The 26,576-nt window shown below is 40.7% G+C and overlaps 1 protein-coding gene across 2 annotated transcripts in view; it reads right to left on the bottom strand.

Annotated features, from left to right (window-relative positions):
* Positions 1-26,576, bottom strand: part of KLHL2 (kelch like family member 2) — a 123,279-nt gene that overhangs the window by 38,338 nt on the left and 58,365 nt on the right. For both annotated transcript variants that reach the window (XM_060184031.1, XM_060184040.1), the window contains 2 exons: positions 14,828-14,990; positions 4,206-4,315 (listed from right to left, as the gene is read on the bottom strand). In XM_060184031.1, the coding sequence (XP_060040014.1) occupies positions 4,206-4,315; positions 14,828-14,990 (273 nt within the window). The remainder of the gene's footprint in view (positions 1-4,205; positions 4,316-14,827; positions 14,991-26,576) is intronic.

The raw sequence follows: 26,576 nt of genomic DNA, 5'->3' as shown, positions 1-26,576 counted from the left end.
GAAAGAGATCTATAGCACTGCCTCACTATTTGTGAAGCTTCCCCCCTGCAGGTGGGAACTGGGGGGCTTGAACCCAGGTCCTTGAGCATGGTACCATATGTGGTCAAACAGGTATGCCACAAATTCTATTTTGTTTATCTCCTTTCACTACGACTCCATGGTGGTCTCTGATACACAGCAAGACTACATATGTATCTATTAAATATGAACCATGAGGAGCAGGGGAGAGACTATAATGGCTATATAAACAGAGTCTCATACCTGAGGCTCTGGGGTCCCACCATCATAAGCTAGAGCTGAGCAGTGCTCTGGTTAAAAAGAGAGAGAGAGAGAAAGTGAACAGTAATGTCTTTCTCTTCTCTAGATTTTTAGAGTGTCAAGATAACAAGTATCATAACCACTTTTCATTTATTTTTTCCTATACAGCAAGTCTTAAATGTGTTCTTTTACCTCCAGGAAGAATGACTATCCTTGAGGAATAAAGTTTACGTGACTATAAACACAAAACATAGGAAGGAAAAGCTCAAGTTCCACTTCTTCTGAACTCAGCGTGTGAACAAGCTGACTGAAAAACCGACTCAAAGAGAAAACCATGGGGTGAGGGAGTGCTCCTGGAATGAACGCACACTTTACCATGAGTGAGAACCCAGGTTTGAGTCCTGGGCCACCGCATGGGAGAACAAGGAGGAGGGAAGCTTCATGAATGGTGGAGCAGTGCTGCAGTGTCTCTCCTTCACTCTCTACTACAGTTCTATATCTCTCTCACCATCTGTCAAAAAGAAAAAAAGAAAAAAAAATTGTCACCAGAAGCAGGGGAGTTATATAGGATGGAGCACCATCCTATATAACCCTGGTGACATAAGGAAAACAAAAAAAAAAAAAAAGAGAAAAAAAACTCGGGGTCAGCTGGTAGGCCACATGCCTTGCCATGCGGGAGGTCTAGCGTGAAGGAAGCCCGGACACCACACAGGAGGAGTGCTACAGCACTGGTGGAAGCATCAGTGCTCGGGTGCCTCTCCGTCTCCCTCTCTTTTCTCTTTTTCTGAAGTACAAAGATTTAGATTACAACAGTTCTTGGCATCTACCTATGGGAGGAGGCCTAGTTCCCCAGAACAAATGGTACACAGTTTAAACCTACAATTAGGGGGCTGAGTGGTGGTGTAACCAGTAGAAAACATGAGCAATAACCCAGGTTCAAATACCCAGTTCCCATCTGCAGGAGGGAAGCATCATGGGTGGTGGAGCAGTGTTGCAAGTGTTTCTCATTCTCTTACCTTTCTTTCTCTCACCCTGTATAAGAAAAATGTGCCCCCAAAGGTAAGGGCGTTGTGCAGGCACCAAGCCTCAGCAATAATCCGAAAAAAAAAAAAAAATCCAGTAAAAAAAAAAAAAAGAAAGGAAGGAAGAAAAAGAAATCAAGTGCAAGACTCCATTGTCTAACAATTTAATGGAATGTCCTTAGGAGTGAAAAAACAGTAATTTTCAGACATGTAACAACAAAGTCAGCCAGCTGAGTTTCTTAACTTTTGGATCAAAAGTCACTAGCTGTAACCACAAAAAGGCTACAACAACCAGGGTAACAAAAGGGGGAAAATGGCCTCCAGGAGCAGTGGAATCATGTTGCAGGCACTGAGCCCCAGCAATAACCCTGGAGGCAAAAAAAAAAAAAAAAAAGACACTGGTTCAGCAAGTATAAAGAACTCTCAACTCTCAGTACTACACAGTAAGGAAGCGATCAGTTGAGTTTAAAAATGGGCTGAAGATCTGATGTCACTTCACTAAAGGACAATAAGAAGATGGTAAATAAGCACGTGAAAAGGTGTTCCACAATAATCATTTGATAGAGAAATGCAAATTGAAATTATAATAAAATACCACCACAACTCTATCAGAAAAGCCAAAATAAAACAACAGAAAAATGACAATACCAAATGCCAATGAGGCTGTACAACAATCAGAAAACTCTCTTATATAAATAGTGGGAATTTAAAATGGTACTTTTGCTAGGAAAACAGTTGGTAGTTACATAAATAGTTAAGCAGAATTATATAAATGGGCAAGTTCTTTTAAACTAGAGAAATAAAAACTTATGTTCACACAGAACAGAATGTGCTTAATCATTCCTATTCGCAATTGTCACTAACTGGAAACAAATGATACATGGATAAGCAAACTGTGATATCTTTACATCATAGGATGAAGCTCATCAATAAAGAACGAGTGGTCAGGGATGTGGCGCAGTAGATAAAGCATTAGACTTTCAAGCGTGAGGTTCTGAGTTCAATCCCTGGCAGCACATGTACCAGAGTAATGTCTGGTTCTCCTTCTCTCTCCTCCTATCTTTCTCATTAATAAGTAAATAAAATTTAAAAAAAAGAATGACCTAAGTTATTGAGAGCTATTATGCTGAGGATTAATTTTAAATGGCTGAATACTGTTGATTCCATAGTGTATGAACTGTAAGGATGGACAATTGTTCAAGGCCTCAGGACTTGTAAAGTCTGAAATTGTTTTTTTTCTAGGGGGTGGGGCAGTGAAGAAGCCATTCTGTATTTTGACTGTGCTGATAGTTAACACACATTTCTGCATATGTTCAGACTCATAGATTGTAGACCCTCACGACTACCAAACACCACTATTTATTATTTATTGCCACTAGGGTTGTGGTCGAGGCTCACTGACTGCAAGATGAATCCACCACTTCCAGTGGCCATTATTTTTTCCTTTTTAAAAATTCTTTTTGACAGGAGGGATTGAGGAAAGGGGGTGGTAAGGAGGAAAGAGAGAGAGAGACCACTGTTTCACTGCTTGTGAAGCTTTTCCTCCAGCAGGTGGGAATGGGGGCCTGAAACAGATCTTTGCACATGGTAAAGTACGCCCCTTAGTTTCACGTTTTAAATTTAAAAAAGCTTCCCTATTGTTTTGATACTTAAATATACCATGCACAATAAAAAAACCCAAGGGACTTCTCATTCTGTAATTTATTCTTGGACTGCAGAAAACACTGAAGTGCCACCTCCTGGCCACCCAGGTGTTGTCAGTTGGTCCAGCATTGATACTGTGCATTGGACACAACGCAGAGTTGTCAAGTGACCTGGGGTGGGGATGGAAGTACCAAGGTCTTGAAGTATAATCCCTGCTCTAGGGGAATTCATAATCCAGCTGGATAAGTAAAAGAAACAAGTTTCAACAGTGACTACTTAAGCAGTTCATACACTTGGAAGGCCAGTTACCATGCTTACATTTCACAGATAAGGAAATTGAGGCTCAGAGAGGTTAGCTGATTCACAGACCTTGCAACTGGAACTCAGGCCTGCAGACTGACTCAGAACCATGTTCTTTCTATCACAGCAGACATGTTTTTATTTTATTTTTTATTTGTAAGAAGGAAACATTGACAGAACCATAGGATGGGAGGGGTGCAGCTTTGCACAGTTCCCACCACCGGACCTCCGTATACCATCCCCTCCACTGATATCTTTCCTGTTCTTTGACCCTCTGGGAGTATGGACCCAGGGTCATTGTGGGATGCAGAGGGTTAGGGGTCTGGCTTCTGTGGTTGCTTCCCTGCTGAAACTGGGCATTGACAGGTCGATCCATACTCCCAGCACACAGCAGGCATTTTTCAAATGCCATGTACAAATGAATATAAACACAATACACTCAGTACTCCTAAAGGTCAAATGAGTCTGTTTTCAGAGCAGGTAAGTTCTTTCTAGTTTAAAGAATGCCAGTCTCAGTGCTTAACAGAGAAGGGAAACTGTTCAAGGAATCAGAAGTCATTTTTTCAAACCTATGCACATTATGGGCTTTCTGAGTACACTGGCAATAGAATATATCAGTCTTTCTGCCATATTCAGATAATTTTATATGATTAAATTAAAAGTGTCATTCTCATTAAAAACATTGTGATGGGGGGCTGGGTGGTGGCACACCTGGTTGAGTGTTCAATGTTACAATGCACAAGGACCCAGGTTCGAGTCCCAAGTCCCCACCTGCAAGGGGAAAGCTTTGTGAATGGTGAAGCAGTGCTGCAGGTGTCTCTCTGTCTCTCTCCCTATCTCCCCCTCCTCTCAATTTCTGGCTGTTTCTATCCAATAAATAAATTAATAAGGATAATAAATTTTTAAAAATTCACTAGCTGTTACTACACAAAAGAAAAACATTGCATCACTGTACTGTGGAGAAAGGGAAAATATACTTACCTTCTCTTCTGAGGAAATAGTAAGTTTGTCACTTGAGATTAAGCTGCATACTTGTTCGATGCCAAGGTTAAGAAATTCTTCACTAAGAATGACATCTGCAAAATGTTGCTCTGTTTGGTGATCAAAAAGAAAATACATTAACAACAGTTTCATTCTTTTTTTTTAAATTTGTATTGTCTTTATTTATGTACTAGATAGAGACAGTCATAAATTGAGAGGAAGTGGGAGATAGGGAGAGAGAGAGACTCAACACTCTCAAAGCTTTCCTCCTGCAGGTGGGGAATGAGGGCTTGAACCCAGATCCTTGTGCACTGTAATGTGTGCTCAACCAGGTGTGCCACCACCTGGCCCATTAACAATTTCACGAGTGGTAAAGCAAGGGCTTACAGGCCTCTCTCCCCCCGCACCCCCCCGTCTCAATCAAATAATAAGTAAATAAAGATTAAGAAATATTTTTTAAAAAGACAAAAAAATGGAAAGGTAAGCTAAAATACAGAGAAAATATATGCAAAACATATATTTGACAGAAAGTTATTATCCAAAAGAATTCAGTAATAAGAAATTCAAATTTTAAAAGCAAACAAATGATCTGAACAGATATCAAAGCAAAGATGATCTACAGACAGCTTATTACTTCACCACTAAAATGATGCTAACTATGACAGAAAGCTTTACTATGTAAAAAGCATATTGATTCTATACTCAATTTGAGAGTTTTTTTTTTTTAAAAAGGTTCACTTCTTAATAAAATTCCAAAACCTAGATATAGACCAGGTCCCATAAGATAGAGCATATGTTCATATGTATCCATAAATTAGGGCAAAATATATACCTGAAAGCAAAAGTACACAATAGTCTGTAGTGAGTAAGTACCAAGTTCATAATGAAATAGTGTCTACTTAGATTCAGATACCCTCCTCACCTATTTCCTATTACAGTTCTCTCAGTCACTCCAAAGCTAACCTCATCAAAGCAAGGACTAAAAAAGCTGAATAAGGGCAAGAGACTAGCATACTTTAATGATGACTCTTTAGTCACTATCAGGCCACCCCATCAGCTGGGACCCTAGTTGGGGAGTCCTGAGATTCCCAAACAGACTTGATGGGCCTAGAACTTGAATAAATCCCTCTCTTCATTGTTACTGGTCATTTCTATCAGGAACAACACAACAGACCCCTTCGTGGGCCCCTGTAAGACCTTGCCTTCAACTTGGATCAACAATGGTAGAGAATGTTCTATCCTGTGAAGGGAGGCTGGACAACATACTCTATGCTACACCTGAGGATGATGGGTCCTGATATTGGGGTAGCTTGCAATGTTACTATTGATGACCACAGAATGTGAGCTCAGATCTACAGGGATGCAGAGGTCACATAGGCTAAGCTGAATATGGGCCCCAGATCACATCAAACTGATGGGGTTTACCATCAACAATATTTATACACCTTTTCCATCTTTGGGAGCTACTCTCTTCCCTGATCTAGCTTTCTGGTGCTTTATGCAGCCATGACAATATCTCCCCAGACAATAATTAGGATCCACCTGCATATTAGATTTCAGACTCAGGCAAAAACCAAAACCAAAAACAAACAAACAAACAAAATGACACTAGTATAGCCACAGGCCCTTTGGAATATAACTAAAATGGACCCACTAGCTATCCCCAAAACGGAGACCTCTCCCCCCGCCCCAACTCTTCATCTGCACTATTCCAGCCTTTAGGTCCATGACTGGTCAACAATTGGCTTTGTATGTTAACTCTGTTTTCAACCTCCAGGTTCCAGATGCTATCATGATGCCAAAAGACTTCCCTGGACAAATGATCCCACCAATGTGTCCTGGAGCTCTGCTTCCCCAGAGCCCCATCGTACTAGGGAATGAGAGAGGCAGGCTGGGAGTATGGATCGACCAGCAATGTCCATGTTCACTGGAGAAGCAATTACAAAAGCCAGACCTTCAACCTTCTGCATCCCACAATGACCTTGGGTCCATACTCCCAGAGGGACAAAGAATAGGAAAGCTATCAGGGGAGGGGATGAGATACGGAGTTCTGGTGGTGGGAATTGTGTGGCGTTGTACCCCTCTTATCCTATGGCTTAGTCAATGTTTCCTTTTTATAAGTAAAAAATTAGTAAAAAATGCTGCCCTTGTTTTATTGTTGTAGTTATTATTCTTGTTGTTTTTGATGTCACCGTTGTTGGATAGGACAGAGAGAAATGAAGAGAGGAGGAGAAGACAGAGGCGGAGAGAAAGACAGACACCTGCAGACCTGCTTCACCACCTGTGAAGTGACGCCCCTGCAGGTGGGGACCCAGGGGCTCGAACCAGGATCCTTACGCTGGTCCTTGCGCTTTGTGCCATGTACGCTTAACCCTCTGTGCTACCGCCCAACTCCCTCTTTTTTTTTTTTTGTTTTTTTTTGTTGTTGTTTTTCCTTTTTGTTGCCCTTGTTGTTTTTATTGTTGTTGTAGTTGTTACTGTTCTCGTAGTTGTTGGACAGGACAGAGAGAAATGGAGAGAGGAAGGGATAACAGAGAGGGGGAGAGACACCTGCAGACCTGCTTCAGAAGCGACTCCCCTGTGGAGCTGGGGGTTCGTACCAGGATCCTTACACTAGTCCTTGTACTTTGCATCACGTGCTCTTAACCCACTGCTCTACCACCCAACCCCGCCTCTTCTATTTTCAAAAAGAGAAGAATGGGTGTCAATTCTTAAATTTTTGATGGAATTCACCAGTATCCCCCTATCTCTTTGTTCTCTTTCTGGAATTTCAATGATTCACAAATTATTCCTTTTGAAAGTATCATATATTAATAGACCACACAGTCATTAGTCTTCACTTTTCTTCATTAGTCTCTGATTATTTTGTCTTAAAATTCCTGTTTTCAATTTCATGAATTCATCTATTTCATCAAGTCTACTGACACTGCTTTCTTGTATCTTTCATTTAATTCACTGAATCTGCTGCTCCAGAATTTGTTTCTTTTTAATGTTTTCTACATCTTTGCTAAACTCATTTAGTTTTATATTGTTTTCCTGCTTTTACTGAAGTATATTTTCATTTTCTTATAGTTAAGTTTATTTAAAAGTTATTTATTTACTGTTATTGCTCTGGTATTATCATTCTAGGCTGACATTTTCAGACAGAATGAGACAAAGACAGAGAGGGAAAGATAACACAGACCTGAAGTTTCCTCCAATGTGGTAGGGGCTGGCCTTGAACCTGAGTCATGAGCATGGCAAAGCAAGTGAACTATCTGAGTTATTTTGCGGGTCCAATATTGGATTTTTCACCAGCTCTCTCGTTCCCTGGAGGGAGGAGTTACGTTTCATATAAGATAAAGAAAGAAGGAACACATGAAAGTAGCTGGGTATATAAATTGGGTTGATGTGCAAGCAATGTAGAAAGGTCTGAATAGATAGATAACAGAGTTAGAGCAAGAAGAAAATCTACAGGCTTATCAGAGACTGCAGAAGTCTTTGATGGTAGACTGAGGCTTGCCCAAAACCCCAGCTAGAGCACTAGGGTGGGGGGGGAGGAAGGGATAGCATAATGGTTATGCAAAAAAGACTGTCACACCTGAGGTTCCAAAGTCTCAGGTTCAACCCTCTGCACTACATTAACCTAGCGCTGGGTAGTGCTCTGGTTAAAATACAAACCAAGCAACAAACAAAAAATTTTTAGACAACTATTAGGGGGAGATAAAAAAATAAATCCATATGTCAACAACTATACTGTAAACCACTGCCCTGTTCCCAAACCCGTGTTAACCCTGGAGGCAAAAAGAAAAGTGATTATTAGGAAGTGTCTAATTTTTTAAAACAATCTTTCTGGAAGACAGACAAGGGAAGTTATAATCTACTTGCTCTGTGCTGCCTCTGTAAGACCCAAATAGGAATAGTTACTGTAGAATCTTCATGACCCTGACCTTTCATAAGCTCTAAAACCACACGGGTTCTGTGCCTGCAATAGGAATTCACTGCTCCTGGAGGCTATTTTTTTCCTTTTTGTTGCCATTGTTATTATTATGATTGTTATCATTGTTGGATGTGGGAAGAGATCAAGCCCGGGCTGGGTCGAGGCCTTTCATCTCTACATCATCTTGAGAGGGTAAACCCCAGCCCTCCCCAAGAAAGGTGGTAGGCGTGACCCTTCCCGACCATGTGGACCCAAGGTGGTGCCTAAGACTCAAGGCTGGGGGTGGAGACTCCCTCATCACAGGTTCCTTAACTCGAGACATAGAGCGTGGCCAGCGCCTGTTAGGGACTTTTATGACCTTACACTACTGGTGTGATGTGGTCTGGTAAGAGGTGAGGTGTGGCTCTGTGATTGGATCCCTACTATTTCCCCTTCCCTAAACCACAGTATATGAACCTCACCCGCTGTACAATAAATGAGCTGTCTCTCTGAAGCACTTCCCGAGGTTTGTGTGTTGTGTCTTTCTCCTCACACTCGCACTCACCCTCACCACTGACTTCCCTGTAGCAACTTGTTGCCAGTGCAGACAGCCAGCAAGTAACAGGCAACAGTTGGATAGGATAGAGAGAAATGGAAGACAGAGAGGCGGAGAGAAAGACACCTACAGACCTGCTTCACCGCTTGTGAAGCGACTCCCTTGCAGGTGGGGAGCCAGGGGCTGAAACTGGGATCCTTACGATGGTCCTTGCGCTTTGCACCACGTGCATTTAACCCACTGTGCTACTGCCTGGCCACTTCTAATAATTACTTTTAAAACTGGACATGAGGGAGAGAGGGTTTCATATGAGAGAAATAAGACACACTGCCACTCCAGCACATACAGGGCCAGGGATGAACTGAGAGCTTCAGGCATGCAAGTCTTACCCTCTAGCAGTTGAGCTATTTCTGTCTGAACTAATAATCATTTTAAATATATATACATATACTAAACATTTGTAAACTCAGCAAAAGAAATTATAGGCTACTTTTATAAATTTATACACCCACAGCAATCTCTTCTCCCTAGATGGAGAGACGGAGGGCTTAGAAATCCAGCACAGCAACCAAACATGGTTTCCTGGGGCCTGGTGGTGGTGCACCTGGTTGAGCACACACATCACAGTGTGAAAGGACCTGGCTTCAAGCCCCTGGTCCCTACCTGCATTGCAAGACGTGTAGCAGGGCTGTAGGTGTTTCTCCATCTCCCTATTTCTCTCTCCCGTCTCAATTTCTGACTGTCTCTATTCATTAAATAAATAAAGATAATAAAAAACATTATGGGGGGGGAAGAAAAATGGTTGGTTTAATATATGAAAATCAATCAATGTGATCCACCACATCAATAAAAGCAAGACAAAAAACCACTTATCATATCGATAGATGCAGAGAAAGCCTTTGACAAAATCCAACATCCCTTTATGATCAAAACGCTACAAAAAATGGGAATAGATGGAAAATTCCTGAAGTTAGTGAAGTCTATATATAGCAAACCTACAGCCAACATTATACTCAATGGTGAAAAACTGGAAGCATTTCCCCTCAGATCAGGTACTAGACAGGGCTGCCCACTATCACCATTACTATTCAACATAGTGTTGGAAGTTCTTGCCCTAGCAATCAGGCAGGAGCAAGGAATTAAAGGATACAGACTAGAAGAGAAGAAGTCACACTCTTCTTATTTGCAGATGATATGATAGTATATACAGGAAAGCCTAAAGAATCCAGCAAGAAGCTTTTGGAAATCATCAGGCAATACAGTAAGATGTCAGGCTACAAAATTAACATTCAAAGTCAGTGGCATTCCTCTATGCAAACACTAACTTAGAAGAAGATGAAATCCAGAAATCCCTTTTACTATAGCAACAAAAACAATAAAATATCTAGGAATAAACCTAACCAAAGAAGTGAAAGACTTGTATACTGAAAATTATGAGTCACTACTCAAAGAAATTGAAAAAGACACAAAGTGCAAAGATATTCCATGTTCATGGGTTGGAAGACTTAACATCATCAAAATGCATATATTACCCAGAGCCATCTACAAATTTAATGCTATTCCCATAACAATCCCAAACACATTTTTTAGGAGAATAGAACAAATGTTACAAATGTTTATCTGGAACCAGAAAAGACCTAGAATTACCAAAACAATCCTGAGAAGAAAGAAGAGAACTGGAAGCATCATACTCCCAGATCTCAACTTGTATTATAGGGCCATTGTCATCAAAACTGCTTGATACTGGAACATGAATAGACACACAGAGCAGTGGAATAGAATTGAGAGGCCAGAAGTAAGCCCCCACATCTATGGACATCTAATCTTTGACAAGGGTGCCCAGACTATTAAATGGGGAAAGATAAGTCTCTTCAACAAATGGTGTTGGGAAAAATGGGTTGAAACATGCAGAAGAATGAAACTGAACCACTATGTTTCACCAAACGCAAAAGTAAATTCCAAGCAGATCAAGCACTTGGATCTTAGACCAGAAATTATCAGATACTTAGAGGAAAATATTGGCAGAACTCTTTTCTGCATAAATTTTAAAGACATCTTCAATTAAACAAATCCAATTACAAAGAAGACTAAGGCAAGTATAAACCTATGGGACTACATCAAATTAAAAAGCTCCTCACAGGACGGGAGAAGATCTTTACATGCCATACATCAGACAAGAGGCTAATAACCAAAATATATAAAGAGCCTGCCAAACACAACAACAAGAAAACAAATAACCCCATCCAAAAATGGGGAGAGGACATGGGCAGAATATTCACCAGAGAAGAGATACAAAAGGCTGAGAAACATGAGAAAATGTTCCAAGTACTTGATTGTCAGAGAAATGCAAATAAAGACAACAATGAGATACCACTTCACTACTGTGAGAATGTCATACATAAGAAAAGATAACAGCAGCAAATGTTGGAGAGGGTGTAGGGTCAAAGGAACCCTGTTGCCCTTCTGGTGGGAATGTCAATTGGTCCAACCCCTGTGGAGAGCAGTTTGGAGAGCTCTAAGAAGGCTAGAAATGGACCTACCCTATGATACTGCAATTCCTCTCCTGGGGATATATCCTAAGGATCCAACATACCTACACAAAAAGATTTTTGTATACCTATGTTCTTAGCAGCACAATTTGTAACAGCCAAAACCTGGAAGCAACCCAAGTGTCCAACAAGAGACGAGTGGCTGTGCAAGGTGTCGTATGTATACACAGTGGAATACTACTACTCAGCTATTAAAAACAGTGATTTCTTGGGGCAGCTTGGAACGTTCCTACTCATGACCACAGAATGTGAGCTCAGATCTACAGGGATGCAGAGACATAGGCTCCTAAGTTCAATATGGGCCCCAGATCACATCAAATCGATGGGGTTTACAGTCAGCAATATTTATACACCTTTCCCATATTTAGGAGCTACTCTCTTCCCTGATCCAGCTTTCTGGTGCTTTATGCATCCATGACATCATCTCTCCAGATAATAACTTGGGTCCACCTGCATATTAGACTTCAGGCTCTGGGGAAAAACAAACAAAAAACTAGTAGAGCCACAGGCCCTTTAGAATATAACTAAAATATACCTAAGAGCTATTTACAAAAAGGAGACACACACACTCCCCCCACTCTTCATCTGCACTATTCCAGCCTTTAGGTTCATGATTGGTCAACAATTTGTTTGACTTTGTATGTTAACTCACTTTTCAGCTATCAAGTTCCAGATGCTAGCATGATGCCAACCAGACTTCTCTGGACAGACAACCCCACCAATGTGTCCTGGAGCTCTGATTTCTGATTCCCCAGAAGCCCGCCCCAGTAGGGAAAGAGAGAGGAAGGCTGGGAGTATGAATCAACCTTTCAATACCCATTTACAGTGGGGAAGCAATTTCAGAAGCCAGATCTTCCACCTTCTGCATCCCACAATGACCTTGGGTCCATACTCCCAGAGAGTTAAAGAACAGGAAAACTATCAGGGGAGGGGAGGGGATACGGAGTTTTGTTGGTGGAAATTGTGGGGAGTTGTACACCTCTTAGCCTACAGTTTTGTCAGTGTTTCCTTTTTATAAATAAGAAAAAAAAACAACAAAATAAAACAAGGTGACTTCACTATTTTTTAGCCCATCTTGGGTGAGGCTTGAAGAAATCATGTTAAGTGAAATAAGTTCGAAACAGAAGGATGAATATGGGATGATCTCACTCTCAAGCAGAAGTTAAAAAACAAGATCAGAAGAGAAAACACAAGTAGAACCTGAACTGGAGTTGGTGTATTGCACCAAAGTAAAAGATTCTGGGGTGGGTGAGGGGGAGAGTATAGGTTAAAAAGGTTGACAGAGGATCTAGTGGCGGTTGTATTGTTATGTGGAAAACTGAGAAATGTATGTACAAACTATTGTATTTACTATTGAATGTAAAACTTAATCCCCCAATAAAGAAATTAAAATAAATAAAATAAAATACGTCCACGGGGAAAAAAAAAAAAAAGCAAAGAAAGATGGTTTCCTGACAAATACTACAGGTTCTGTTCATAGGAAGGGTAGGCAGCAGGAGGCCATGAAAATAAGTACCTAAGGAAAAGGCTGCCAATATCTGATATCCACTTCTCTACTCTATACATTGACATTTACTTAAAATATTTATGCATTTATCTTTATTTGCTAGAACAGAGATATTAAGAGAGAAGGAAAGAGAAAGGAAGAGAGAGAGAGATACCTGCATCACTGCTTCACCACTCATGAAGCTTCCCCTCTATGGCAGGGAGCTAGAACCTGGGTCCTTTGAGCAAGGCAATGTATGTGCTCAACCAGGTACATTGCCCAGTTCCCCCTATACTTTATTGCTTTGAAATTTCTAAGTCACAGATCATTTGCATAGACGCAAAAGAGATGTAAAAGTTCACAGAGAGAAAAATTAACATTTATAGGCCTATTAATTTAACATCCTGAAAGGATGTTCAAGTAAAGTCATGATGCATATTTGCACAGGAAAACATGCCATGACTTTTTCAACAACCCAATAGATAAAGATCTGGTACTTTCAAAAACTAACTAGACAATGATTTGGGCCCAATATCAAAGTTTTTTTATTTTTACCAGAGCCCTATTCACCTCTGGTTTATGGTGGTTCAAGGGACTGAACCTGGATTTTAGAACCTCAAGCATTAAAGTCTTTTTGCTTAACTACTACACTATCTCCTCTGCCCAACTAACAGGTTTTTTTTTTTAAATATTTATTTATTTCCTTTTGTTGCCCTTGTTGTTTTACTGTTGTAGTGATTGTTGTTGTTATTGATGTCGTTGTTGGATAGGACAGAGAGAAATGGGGGGGAGATAGAGAAGGGCAGAGAAAGAAGGACACCTGCAGACCTGCTTCACCGCTTGTGAAGCGACGCCCCTGCAGGTGGAGAGCTGGGGGCTTGAACCGGGATCCTTATGCCGTTCCTTGCGCTTTGCGCCATGTGCACTTAACCCGCTGCACTACTGCCCAACTCCCAAACTTAGTCTTTAACTTTTATCTATCTATCTATCTATCTATCTATCTATCTATCTATCTATCTACTTACTTATTTGCCTCCAGGGTTATTGCTGGGGCTTGGTGCCTGCACCACGAATCCACTGCTCCTGGAGGCTATTTTTTCCCTTTAGTTGTCTTTGTTCTTTATCATTGTTGTTATTATTGTTGTCACTGCTGTAGTTGTTGTTGGACAGGAGAGAGAGAAATGGAGAGGAGGGGAAGATAGAGAGGGGAAGAGAAAGGTAGACACCTGCTGACCTGCTTCACCACTGTGAAGCAATGCCAATGCAGGTGGGGAGCCGAAGGCTTGAACCACGATCCCTATGCCGGTCATTGCATTTTGTGCCATGTGCGCTTAACCTGCTGTGCTACCGCCCAGCCCCCTATTTATTTTTTTATGAACGAGAGCAAAACAACATCCTACCACTCACATTTCATTTGCTTTGCTGTGCATCTTATGCAGTTCCAGAAAACTGAATCTAGGGATCTGTGCATCTAAGGTATTCTGTACTCTACTGCTAAATTACCTCCGTGGTCCCATAGTTTTTTATTTCAAAAATTTCTGAGGTACACACTACTATCATTTTAAGATTTTATCCCTCTGGGAGTATGGACCACAATTCTGTATGGGGTGCATCATCACCTTCATAGGGAAGCTTCCAATGGAGGGGATGGGACACGGAACTCTGGTGATGGGAACTATATGGAATTGTGCTCGTTATCTTAAAATCTTGTTAGTCATTATTAAATCACTAATAAAATTTTAAAAAGATTTTAAATGTATTTTAAGAAAGTCCAGATCCAGAGGGGCCGGATGGTGGTACACTGATTGAGCGCACATGTTACAGTGCACAAGGACCCAGGTTCAGGGCCCCAATCCCCACCTGCAGGGGGAATATTTTACAAGTGGTGAAGCAGTATTGCTGGTGTCTCTCTGTCTCTCCCTTTCTATCACCCCTTTCCCTCTCGATTTCTGGCTGTCTCTATCCAGTAAATAAAATAAAAGATAATGAAAAAAACTAAAAAAAAAAAAAAAAAAGAAAGTTCAGATCCAGAAATAAGACAGAATTTTTCAGAGCTACTACAGAATCAGAGAGGAAGTCAAGAGATTCCGATTTCTTCCAGTCTCAAGCTGATCTGAGATCTAATCCACTTGCCTGCATAGGTGTTGGCCTTGTTTAGGAGGTCTGTGCATGCGTGCATATCAGCAAAAGCCCGGATTCCTAAGCAGTTGACAGGGTGAAGCTGAGATTCCAAAAATTCACAGCAAGTCTTTTTCACATCCTGTAACTGTAACAGACCAGCTGCTGGAAGAAGTACCTGCAACATACAAGTTGGCATGGTAAGTCACTACCATTTCTATATAAGACAACTGAAGTCCAGCCATAGCTGATAATTTGCATCCACACACAAGACAGCCCACTGAAAACTAATGCTTCTTCTTCTAGCGTTTGCCTTTCTTCCGTAGCCAGTCAACAGCATCAGGTCTAATGATTATTTACAAATTTGGTAACATCTTTTCACCTTCCCCCAAATTTCTATGAAATCGTCTTCTTGGTCACACGTATGTAAGAAATATCAAATGATATTACATGAATGGTTCTTCTTCACTTTGTATGCATGTGTCTAAGCATAAGTGTATGTGTTAGCATTTACACAGGCATAAACATAATGGTCCTCTGATTTTAAAAAACTTTGTTAGAATGCCAGGGGGTGCTATAGTTCAGTGAAAATGGTTTTGTACCTTTAGTTTGAGCAATTTTGAGTTTTAGGCATAGTAGGGGAGGGGTGAGCTCAGAGTTACAAATACCAAAATAAAACATAATTTTGCTTTTCCAGTGTATAAATTACAACATACTACTTTTCTTAGGGGACAGGGCAATTTCCAGTTAAGGTCTCTATAGGCAGATAGTTTCTCTAAAAGGCAAAATAAGTGCTAAAGAGAAAAATGTAAAAGGTAGTTTACTAGTAGTACTTTTATCCTGTATTTTTATTTGAATAACCCAATAAATCTTGTATTAATTATACTACCCTGTGATATTTAATAAATACCTTTTATTATAAAATATACATCTATATTTCATGATAAGTACTATAATAGCTTTTAAAATAGATTAGTAATGAAAACATTTTTTCCCCATAAACCAATTAGTATTGGGTTTGGGTGGCAGCACACCTGGTTGAGCCCACATGTTACCATGTGTGGGGACCCAGGTTCAACACCCAGTCTCCACCTAGAGGAGGGAAGCTTCACAAGCAATGAAGCAATGCTACAGGTGTCTTTCTGTCTCTCCCTGTCAACCTCTCCCATTTCTCTCAATTCCTCTTTGTTTCTATCCAATAAATAAAGTAAATTATGTTTTAAAATTATTAATTAAAAAGTAAATAAAAATTGTGAATTAACATGTGCCAGGCTAGCTTCGTGGGCGGGAGACAGACGACAGACGACTCATGGCTGATTTGGGAATGCAGTTCAATCTTTATTGATGAGCGGGGATGCAGTGCAATCAATCTAATCTCTATTCATTAGAAAATCCTGTCCTTTATATCTCCTGAGGCGGAAGCGTCAGGTCGGAAGAGGAAGTACATAGGATACGGGGTAGGGAGAAGGAAAAAGCAGTTGCGCTTGGAAGTATCAAGCTTGCATTTAACCAGTGGGGATTAAACCAATGCCCTGTAGGCAGGGCAGGTCTCAGGTAAAGCAGTGATTATGTAAATAGACCACAGCATTAAACAATGCAAACAAACCTAACGTGATGATCAAAACAGAAGGGGTCTTAGAAGCAGAATTAGCAGCAGACCAACAAATATGGTATTACACTAAGGACCAGATTTGAGAATCAAATTCAGAAGCAAAATTTAATTAAAAAAAGAAATCCTTGCACACCTTCAGTTCTTTCACAAAACTCAGAAGGAACAAAATTAGCCTCCACTAGTAGAGAAATGGTCAATTTTAGAAAAGAACAATGGCATAAAAACTAAATAAAACTTAAGTTCCTCTAGGAACTGACTTTGATATGTGTCAATCTGTAGCCCCAAAAGAAAAGAAAACCAAGGCTTTGAATCTTTTACATTTTTTCCAATATATAAAAATAATAATACAAAAGAGAAAGAATGTGCTCATGCCTTTTGAAAAATATTTGTTTATTGGATAGAAAGGGGAAACAGAGACTAAGATCCACAGCACTGTTTCACTACTTGTGAAGCTTTTGCCCTGCATGTGGGGACCAGGGGTTTGAACCCAGGTCCTTGTGCATTGTAACATGTGTACTCAACCAGATGTGTCACCACCCGGCCCTTTCCTATTATTCTTCAACCCATACTACCAAATTTCCTTAAGAGAATCACATATGGTGGTGGGGGGTGCGGGGGTTTTCAGACCCTGATGGATAATGGAGAAGGACCTAGGATGGGGTAAGAGAATTTAGCAGAAAACTGAGAAAATTTACAGGTGTACCAACAATTGTATCTACTGTAAACCATTATTTCCCCCCCCATAAAAATATATATCTACAAAAAGAAAAGGAAAAAAAATCACATTTAGCTTTTAGATCTAAAGATTATATATGTGCATGTATACAGTCAAAAGGGAATGAACTAAAAACTAAGAGAGTGACTTTTTCTGCCTTGGCACAACCCCTCCTGCTAGTTTTCTGTGGAAATTAATGGAAATAGCATCTAAAGATTATGCCTCATCCTTTCTAATTAGAAAGAAAGGTATAAATAATGCTACTTGGAGCCAAATCTTTTACATAATGGGTAGCATGTTGTTATGAGAATGAATCTCCAGGGAAAGCTCAAGTTCGCTAGTAATTTGCAAATTGCAACTTTTTCTATAATGGTGTAAGTGTGCTCTGAAGCAATGTAGTGAGTATCAAAGATGCTTTTAACTGTGCAGCCATTTAATTCAGGAAATACATATAGTTAAGAAAGCAGTCTTCAGAGTGAGATTCAATCTGTGAAATTTGCACATAGCAACGATCACCCACCTAATCAGCTAATTCTCAGACACAAAATAACCAAGTGCAGTTACATACAAGTTGTTTGGTAGCTCAGAAAAACAGAAATTCTTGTGGTGGGGTGGTGGCTCATCTGGTAGAGCACACATATTACCATGCGTGAAGACCTGGGTTCAAGTTCCTATTTCAAGTTATACCTAGTAAAAACTAAGTAGGCGCTACATGCTGTTCCTTCTTTTCATGTGATGAAGCATGCAGTAAAAGAATGTGGTCCATCATTAAATAAACTCAATTATAAATGCTCTTATTTTGTTAAATAGAGAAGAAATATTTTCATCTAGATATGTTGACTTCCAACATATGGAGACACATTAAAAACCTAAACATTTTCTACTGTGAAGATGTTTTCTGTAACAAATAAAGAAGCAGGGTTCCTTCCAATGATTAGTGAAGGCAAGAACAACACTAGACATAGAAGACACCCAGCCAAACAACTAGCACCGTATGACACTCTTAATACCAGCTGCACATTTTAAAGTAAGATTCTTTCATCCTGCTTCACATTGTTTGACAAGCCAAATTACACATAAGATGTTTTGCTTAGACAAGTACATTCCTTCTGCCCGGCTATTAGAATCCGTAGTTTATTTTCAGCTTGGGCATTTACTCCATAGGGAGAAATAATTTATGTAGTAAGTCTTTCAAATCGCACAAACCAAGAGCAATGGGGGAAGACAGCACAATGGTTAACACATAGACTCTCTTGCCTCAGACTCTGAGGCCTCAGGTTCTATCCTCCACACCACTATAAGCTGTAGTTGAGCAGTTATTTGGTAAAAAAGTAAAAGTAAATATAGTAATTTTAAAAGAGAGAGAGAGAGATCACCAAGCAATCTAGTTGCTCCCTATAGATTCCCAAGAGTCTATGAAAACAGGAAACATTCAGCCCAGGCATTACTGACATCACAGAAAATGTTCCACTAAAAGTCAGATGTTTGCCATTTTATCTCTTATAAGAAGCACCTTAGTATTTAAAGTGAAAGAGCCTGTGTGGTCAAGAATGATGTGAAAACAATGAAACAACTGTCCAAAGGGCATGAGCAGAGGGGAAAAAATCATTCCCTAATTTATTTGCTTTTTTTTTTTTTTAACTAGAGTACAGCTCGCTCTGGCTCTTGGGGGAAATGGGAATTGAACCCGAGAGCTCAGAGCCTAAGGCATGAAAATCTTTTTGCATAATCACTGTTATCTTAACTCCCAATCTACAGAAGGTGTAAGTTGTTGGATTTTAAAACTCACATAATGAAATATAATCTATAACATTCGTGAGCATATATATATATATCTTCTAAAATTTACAATTCCTTTTTTTCTTTTCTTTTTTTAAGATTTTATTTATTTATTTATGAGAAGATAGGAGGAGAGAGAAAGAACCAGACATCACCCTGTCACATATGCTGCCGGGGATCAAACTCAGGACCTCATGCTTGAGAGTCCAAAGCCTTATCACTGCACCACCTCCCGGACCACAAAATCTACAATTCCTAATTCATGAGTGATGCTCCACAAATTTATTCAGCTGTCTACTAAATACTTAGTACATATTTACGTGTAAACAGTTTTAATAACAACTTAAGTACTGAAGGAAATATACAGAGACCTGCCTAACCTCCTCCTTCTTCTAGCGTTTGCCCTTCTTCCGTAGCCAGTCAACAGCGTCAGGTTGAGCCTGATGTAAAGTTTCGAGACCTCCTTTGAATCTGGAGAGGTGGCAGTCGTTGACTATGTGGGTCATAGTCTGTCCTAACCTCATGGGAAGAGTTTATCTTGCTGAAAAGTAAACCCCTCACCCACACAGGAATTTACCCCTGCCTATACCTTCAACAACATCTTCAACCAGAATTAGGTCATAAAGCCCTGGAACAATATGGACTCTCAGGCTGAAAAGACTGTACTGGACATTTCCAACCAGATTTGGGTCATAAACCCAAGGACATACTGCTTCTCAGGCCAAAAGCAAACAAGCCCTAAACAATATAAAATGCCCCCAGCCTACACTGGGGTACAACTCTAGGCCCCCTAACTGGCCAGGAGAGTCTGCCACTATTAACCTCCCTGATTAAACTCTTTATCTGCTCTCCTGATTCTGCTTGACACTCTAGTGTCACACAAACTTAACACATACAGTGTCAATGAACAGAATATTACTACTTGACAGATGTGACTTAAGGGTATACTCAGTGCAGGAAAAGAAGAGGAAGAACATTTCCTTTCCCCTCCTGGGTTGTAGAACTGGCCCACCGCAGTTTTGAAATAGGAAGTGTAGGCCCTTATATTCTGCAACCTCATTCACATTACTACATCTCAAAGCCCAACGCCTTGGCCAACCCTCTGAGAATCACACAAACTGCAGTGATTCTCTACAGTGACCTTGCCAAGTGTTTCATCCACCTTCCAAATACACCTACACTTCACCTTTTCCCTTCTAACATAATCCTAGACAAGCTCCATCCTTCAGACAGCCACTGCCAAGAGGATCAAAAGGAAAATCATCTTGATAGTAACTCACTCTAATGGTTCATAATATATACCTCCCCCGGTTCGAGCCCCCCAGCTCCCCACCTGCAGGGGAGTCACTTCACAGGCGGTGAAGCAGGCCTGCAGGTGTCTTTCTCTCCCCATCTCTGTCTCATCCTCCTCTCTCCATTTCTCTCTATCCTATCTAACAATGACGACATCAATAAAAACAATAAACAATAAGAGCAACAAAATGGAAAATAAACAAACATAAAAAATGTAAAAAAATAATAATATAAGCCACCCACCCAAAAAAATTCCTTTGGAGGGGGGTATTTAAAAATTTAAGAGGTTCCCTCTTAAACAATCTGTAATTGGTGGAACCTTATTGATACAGTAAGATAAAGGGAAGTAAAGATCTGACAGCAAAATGATTTGAGGCAGACTGACAACCAAGTCAGCTATGCTACCTTTTTTTTTTTCTTCCCTCCAGGATTATCACTGGCACTTGCTTCCTGCACTACGAATCCATTGCTCCCAGCGGCCATTTTTTTGTTTGTTGTCCTTGTTATTGCTGTTATTGTTGTTGGATAGGACAGAGAAATCAAGAGAGGAGGAGAAGACAGACAAGGGGAAGAGAAAGATAAGACACCTGCAGACCTGCTTCACCACTTATGAAGTGACCCACTGCAGGTGGGGAGCTGGGAGCTGGAACTCGGGTCCTTACATTGGTCCTTGTGCTTCATGCCATGTGCACATAACCCGCTGTATTACTGCCTAATTTTATTTTATTTATTTTTTTAACCAGAGCATTGCTCAGCTCTGTTTTACAGTGGTGGTGGGGATTATACCTGGTAAATCTGGTGCCTCAAGCATAAATGTAATTTTTCATAAACATTATACTATTTGCTTATTTACTATTAGATAGAAACAGAGTAAAATTGAGAGGGGAGGGGAAACTGAGACAGAGAGAGAAAGAGAAAGAAACCTGAAGCCCTACTTCACCACTTACGACGCTTTCCCCCTACAGGTGGGTACCAGGGGCTTGAACATTGGTCCTTGTATACTGTAATGTGTGCAACAGAGCCTTCCTTGAATAGCAAACTATTTCCTCATTATCCTACCAAAAAATTGACACTGTTAAGTTATTGAGTGAATCTGATGCATGATTATATATGTTCACTGTACGGTCCTCTATGACAAATGTTTGCTGTTTTCCCTCATAAATATGTAAAATTTCCCTAGAAAACTCCTAAGTATGTGCAGACTATTTCTTTTTTTTAATTTTTTTTTAAATTTATTTAAGAAAGGATAAATTAACAAAACCATAGGGTAGGAGGGGTACAACTCCACACAATTCCCACCACCCAATCTCCATATTCCCCCCCCCCCCCATAGCTTTCCCACTCTCTATCCCTCTGGGAGCATGGACCCAGGGTCACTGTGGGTTGTAGAAGGTGGAAGGTCTGGCTTCTATAATTGCTTCCCTGCTGAACATGGGTGTTGACTGGTCGGTCCATACTCCCAGTCTGTGCAGACTATTTCAAACCCTCCTTTCTATTGCTTCTTTTTTTTTTTCTTTCTTTTAAGATTTTATTTATTTCTGAGAAAGATAGGAGAAAGAACCAGACATCACTCTGGCACATGTGCTGCCGGGGATCGAACTCGGGACCTCATGCTTGAGAGTCCAAAGTTTTATCACTGCGCCACCTCCCGGACCACTCTGTTGCTTCTTCTACAGGCTGTGATGGTCATACTAGTTTTGCAACTTAAAAGTTTTGTCTTAATTTTTTTTTCTCTCTTCTAGCCAATAAAGCCCTTCTTTTCTATGAATCTGGACCTGTGATTTTTCTTGGATGATAATTCCCCTAAATCTCAGTTCATCTGCCCCTTGTTGCCTCTAATCTAGGTCTAAATATTTTCGTCTGCTGGGTTTGAGTAACCTACTTCTACTTTGTGACGTCACAGCAGTATACCGGCTGACGACAGGAAGCTGGACACAGTATACGGCTGACATCAGCCTGGCAACAGAGCATGCAATGATCTGCGCAAATGCACAGGGATTGTGGGTGGATCAAACAGACTTGAGCACAGCCAGCTGGAAGACTGGCCCTTTTGACCCCTGCTTCTTCTGCTCAGATGGATCTCAAGGTGCCCGTCATGGCTGCCTCTCCTGGGAACTGAACACGTGTGACTCAGTTAGCTGGTAAACTTTGAAGACTCTCCTTAACAGCCATAATACCTCTGCCGATAATTAGTTATTTTGTTGTACCTAAAATATAATGTCCTGTACTACTATACGGCCACAATAAAGCTTTGATTGTTTGAATGCACTCTCAGCCCTGCCACGGCCAAGTCCTTTATGCGACACAACCCAGTTCTTTATTTTAATTACAACACTACTTTCCTGTGTAGTAATCAGTTCTTCCAGATGCTGAAGTCCTTCCCCAGGCTCTTTATTCACCAAGTTTCTTTCTTCCCATTCAGTTCCTGCCAGGACCAGCTGACTTGGTTTCACTTGCATTTGCCACCCAAGCCTGCTGGTTCTAGCAGCCAGAACCTAGTTTATTTGACACACATTTACTCAACATCTTTTAAACAGCAACTAGTTTGCCCTCTTGGAGTATGGCAATGAACAAAATACACCCTGTATCAGTCATTCTGGACCTAGATCCTAATAGGCAACAATTATATTTTAGTTTCCATCAGCCCAGCATGCTTGGCCTTCAAAATGGTCTTCAGACCTGAAAGTCTGAAGTTCACGGACACTGAAGGATGTAGAAGATAAGGATTATTAATCCCTAACCTATTACTGTTTCTATAAAGCCTGAGAGGCAAAATAAAGCTAGTAATGAAGAAAATGGGAAATGGGAATCAAACCACAAGCTCAAGAGTTGGAGAATGTGGCTAGAATCATTGATATGCTTCATACTAGAAGTAGGCTGGAGGGCAGAGGTAGGTAACATAATGGTTCTTCTTCTTCTAGCGTTTGCCCTTCTTCCGTAGCCAGTCAACAGCGTCAGGTTGAGCCTGATGTAAAGTTTCGAGACCTCCTTTGAATCTGGAGAGGTGGCAGTCGTTGACTATGTGGGTCATAGTCTGTCTGGAGCCGCAGGGGCAGTTCGGGTCATCTCTGGCTCCCCAGCGATGGAACATAGCGGCGCACCGGCCATGGCCTGTTCGATAGCGATTGAGGAGGGCCCAATCATAACGTGCTAGGTCAAAGCCGGGTTGACGCTTGCAGGGGTCTGTGATGAGGTGTTTGTTCTTTACCTCAGCTGACTGCCAACTCTGTTTCCAAGAGTCTGGAACAGAGAAGTTCAGTGTAGGCGTAGGGGACCAGATTGGGTGATGAGACGTCAAGCGTTGGACAGGGTGGGCGAAGATATCCGCGTATATTGGCAGGTCCGGTCGAGCGTAGATGTGGGAAATGAACTTAGATGATGCCACATCCCGACAAATATCTGGCGGGGCGATGTTGCTAAGAACTGGCAGCCATGGAACCGGGGTGGAACGGATGGTTCCAGAAATTATCCTCATGGAGGAATATAATTTGGAATCGACCAAGTGGACATGGGGGCTACGGAACCATACTGGGGCACAGTATTGGGATGCATTGGATCGGCCTTCTCGTGGTGCATCCCGTGAGTACCCATTCATTGGGGAAACTGACGATCCTTCCTAGCCAACTGAATCCACATGGATCCCAGTCACTTTCAAAGCCAGCAACAACATAATGGTTATGCAAAGAGACTCTCTTGCCTGAGGCTCTGAAGTCCCAAATTCAGTCCCCAAATCACTATAAATTAGAGCTGAGCAGTGTTCTTTTTTCTCTGTGTTATCTTTTCCTCTGTACCTCTCTCATTAAATACATTTAAATATATATATATATATATATATATATATATATATATATATATATATATATATGTTTGGGAAAGCTCTTGGTCCTGTGAACTGCAGCTCTCTCATTTGTTTTAACAAAACAAACAAAAGCATGTGCCCATTCTACAGCCGACTGTAAAAACACTGAGGTCAATACTTGCCAAAGTGACTAGAACATGGAGGGAACGGAGTCCCTTCTTCCCCATGTCTACTTTTTTTTTCTACTTCTGTTGAATATTATCAGTTATCAGAATCATTCCACTTTGACTTCTTTTCTAAAATCACTACAAATCAAAGCATGATGGCTAATATCTTGACTACTTGAGCATGCATCTCACATCTTTAGTTCAAAATTCCCTTGTTTTGCAATCGGTGGGGTTTATAGCCAACAATATTGATACACCTTTCCTGTATTAGGAAGCTACTTTCTTCTTGATGCTACGTTCTTTTGATGCAGCTTTCTGGTCCTTTTTCCAGCCATGACATTATCTCCCCAGATAATAACTTGGATCCACTGGCATATCAGATTTCAGGCTCAGGGGCAAAAAGAAAAAAAGGGGGGGGGGAACACTAGTATAGCCATAGGCCCTTTGGAATTTAACTAAAATATGCCTACTAGCTATCTACAAAATGGAGGACACACACACCCCCCAACTCTTCATCTGCACTATTCCAGCCCTTAGGTCCATGATTGGTCAATAATTTGTTTGGCTTTGTTAACTCTCTTGTCAACCACCAGGTTCCAGATGCTAGCAGGATGCCGACCAGACTTCCCTGGACAGACAACCCCACCAATATGTCCTGGAACTCTGCTTCCCCAGAGCCCTTCTCCATTAGGGAAAGAGAGAGACAAGCTGGGAGTATGGATTGACCTGCCAACACCCATGTTCAGCAGGGAAGCAATTACAGAAGCCAGACCTTCCACCTTCTGCACCCCACAATGACCCTGGGTCCATAATCCCAGAGGGATAAAGAATAGGAAAGCTATCAGGGGAGGGGATGGGATACGAAGATCTGGTGGTGGGAATTGTGTGAAGTTCTACCCCTCTTATCCTATGGTTTTGTCAATGTTACTTCTCTCTATATAAAATAAAATTTTTAAAAATTCCCTTGTTTCTATATATAGGATACTTCAGGATTCTTTCTATCCATAACCTCAGAAATTCATAATAGTGAATAAGCTAAAAACAGGTTAAGACTGACATCATCCAAAAACAGAATTTAAAGTGGGGGCTCTTAGGGTAGTGATATTTGAGGTATCAACCCACATCTAAAGAAGATAAGAGGAACCAAAATGTGTCATCAGTGTGTCTCAAATATTTTCTTAATTTAAGTAACAGCAAGCAAGTTTAGGGACCAAGAATACCAATTAACTCAAAGAATAGAGCAACTTAAATATCTGAGTGTCTTCATACAAGAGAATAACAATTTTTCAAACGTGCTGCCTGAGTATCTTTATAATGAGGATAGTAACTGTCAAACGAAATAGTCAAGATAGTTTCTCTTTGCTCTCTCCTTTTGGGGGCAGTCATTCTCCAGGCCAGGGGAAATCATCCAAACAGTCCTGTTAGTACTGTATTACATTCATACTATCCTCCTCTTCTTCATTTCTCTCTCTTACCCTTATCAATCTTTGCTCCTTTTTCATGTTTCTTTCCAAACTGGTTTTTACTATGCAGAACACTGAAAGGTCCTCTCAGATTACTAAATTCATTTCAGTGGGGAAACTCCACCGCAGTTCTAAGACTAGACTGCTTATACATTTAAAGATTTATTTTGTTTTCTTGTAACAATTTTTGTTGTTTTTTTTTGTACCAGAGCACTGCTCAGCTCTGGCTTATGGTAGTACGGGGGGGGGGGGGGGGGGGGGAGGGATATGAATCTGGGACTTTGGTGCCTCAGGCATGACATTCTCTTTGCTAACCATTATGCTGTCTACCCCCACCCATTATTTTGTTTTCTTGAAGATAACACTAAATCAAAGCAGACAGACAGACACTTGCACATATACACTGACAATGCCACATTCTTACTCCCTGGACAGAGCCCTTTTTCAGTTGTATGTTATTTATCATCATATTCATTTTATATTTTTTCTTCCCAACCCAGTCTGTAGTCCTATTCATACTTCATCTTCTAACTTTGCTTCTCAATGCCTAGATATAACATGGGAAAAGAGGGAGTAAGAAATGCATGATAGGAAACAAATCACATCTAATTGACAATGAAAATGACTTCACTCACATTATTGGTAACCTCTCCCTGACCCAAACTAGACCTTTAAAAATTTTATTTATTAATTAGTGAGAGGGAAAGAGAAAGAGGGGAGAATGAGGGGGGAGAGGGAGAGAGAGGTGGGGGGGAAGAAGTATAGTATCACTTGAGAAGCCAGGACATCATACCCACTGTGCCCATATCCCAGGCTTTGCCAGCTAGATCTTAACTATAGAATTTGTGTTATTCTCAGGGTTCCTAGTCAAGTTACCTTGTCTTATTCATAATATCCCCCCAAAATTCAAATACATGCCCATCAACAGATTCAGAA

Source organism: Erinaceus europaeus, chromosome 2 (genome assembly GCF_950295315.1).
Source record: "Erinaceus europaeus chromosome 2, mEriEur2.1, whole genome shotgun sequence".
Classification (NCBI taxonomy): domain Eukaryota; kingdom Metazoa; phylum Chordata; class Mammalia; order Eulipotyphla; family Erinaceidae; genus Erinaceus; species Erinaceus europaeus.
Note: the sequence above shows the minus strand (reverse complement) of the source record. Positions and strands in the feature narration are given on the sequence as shown.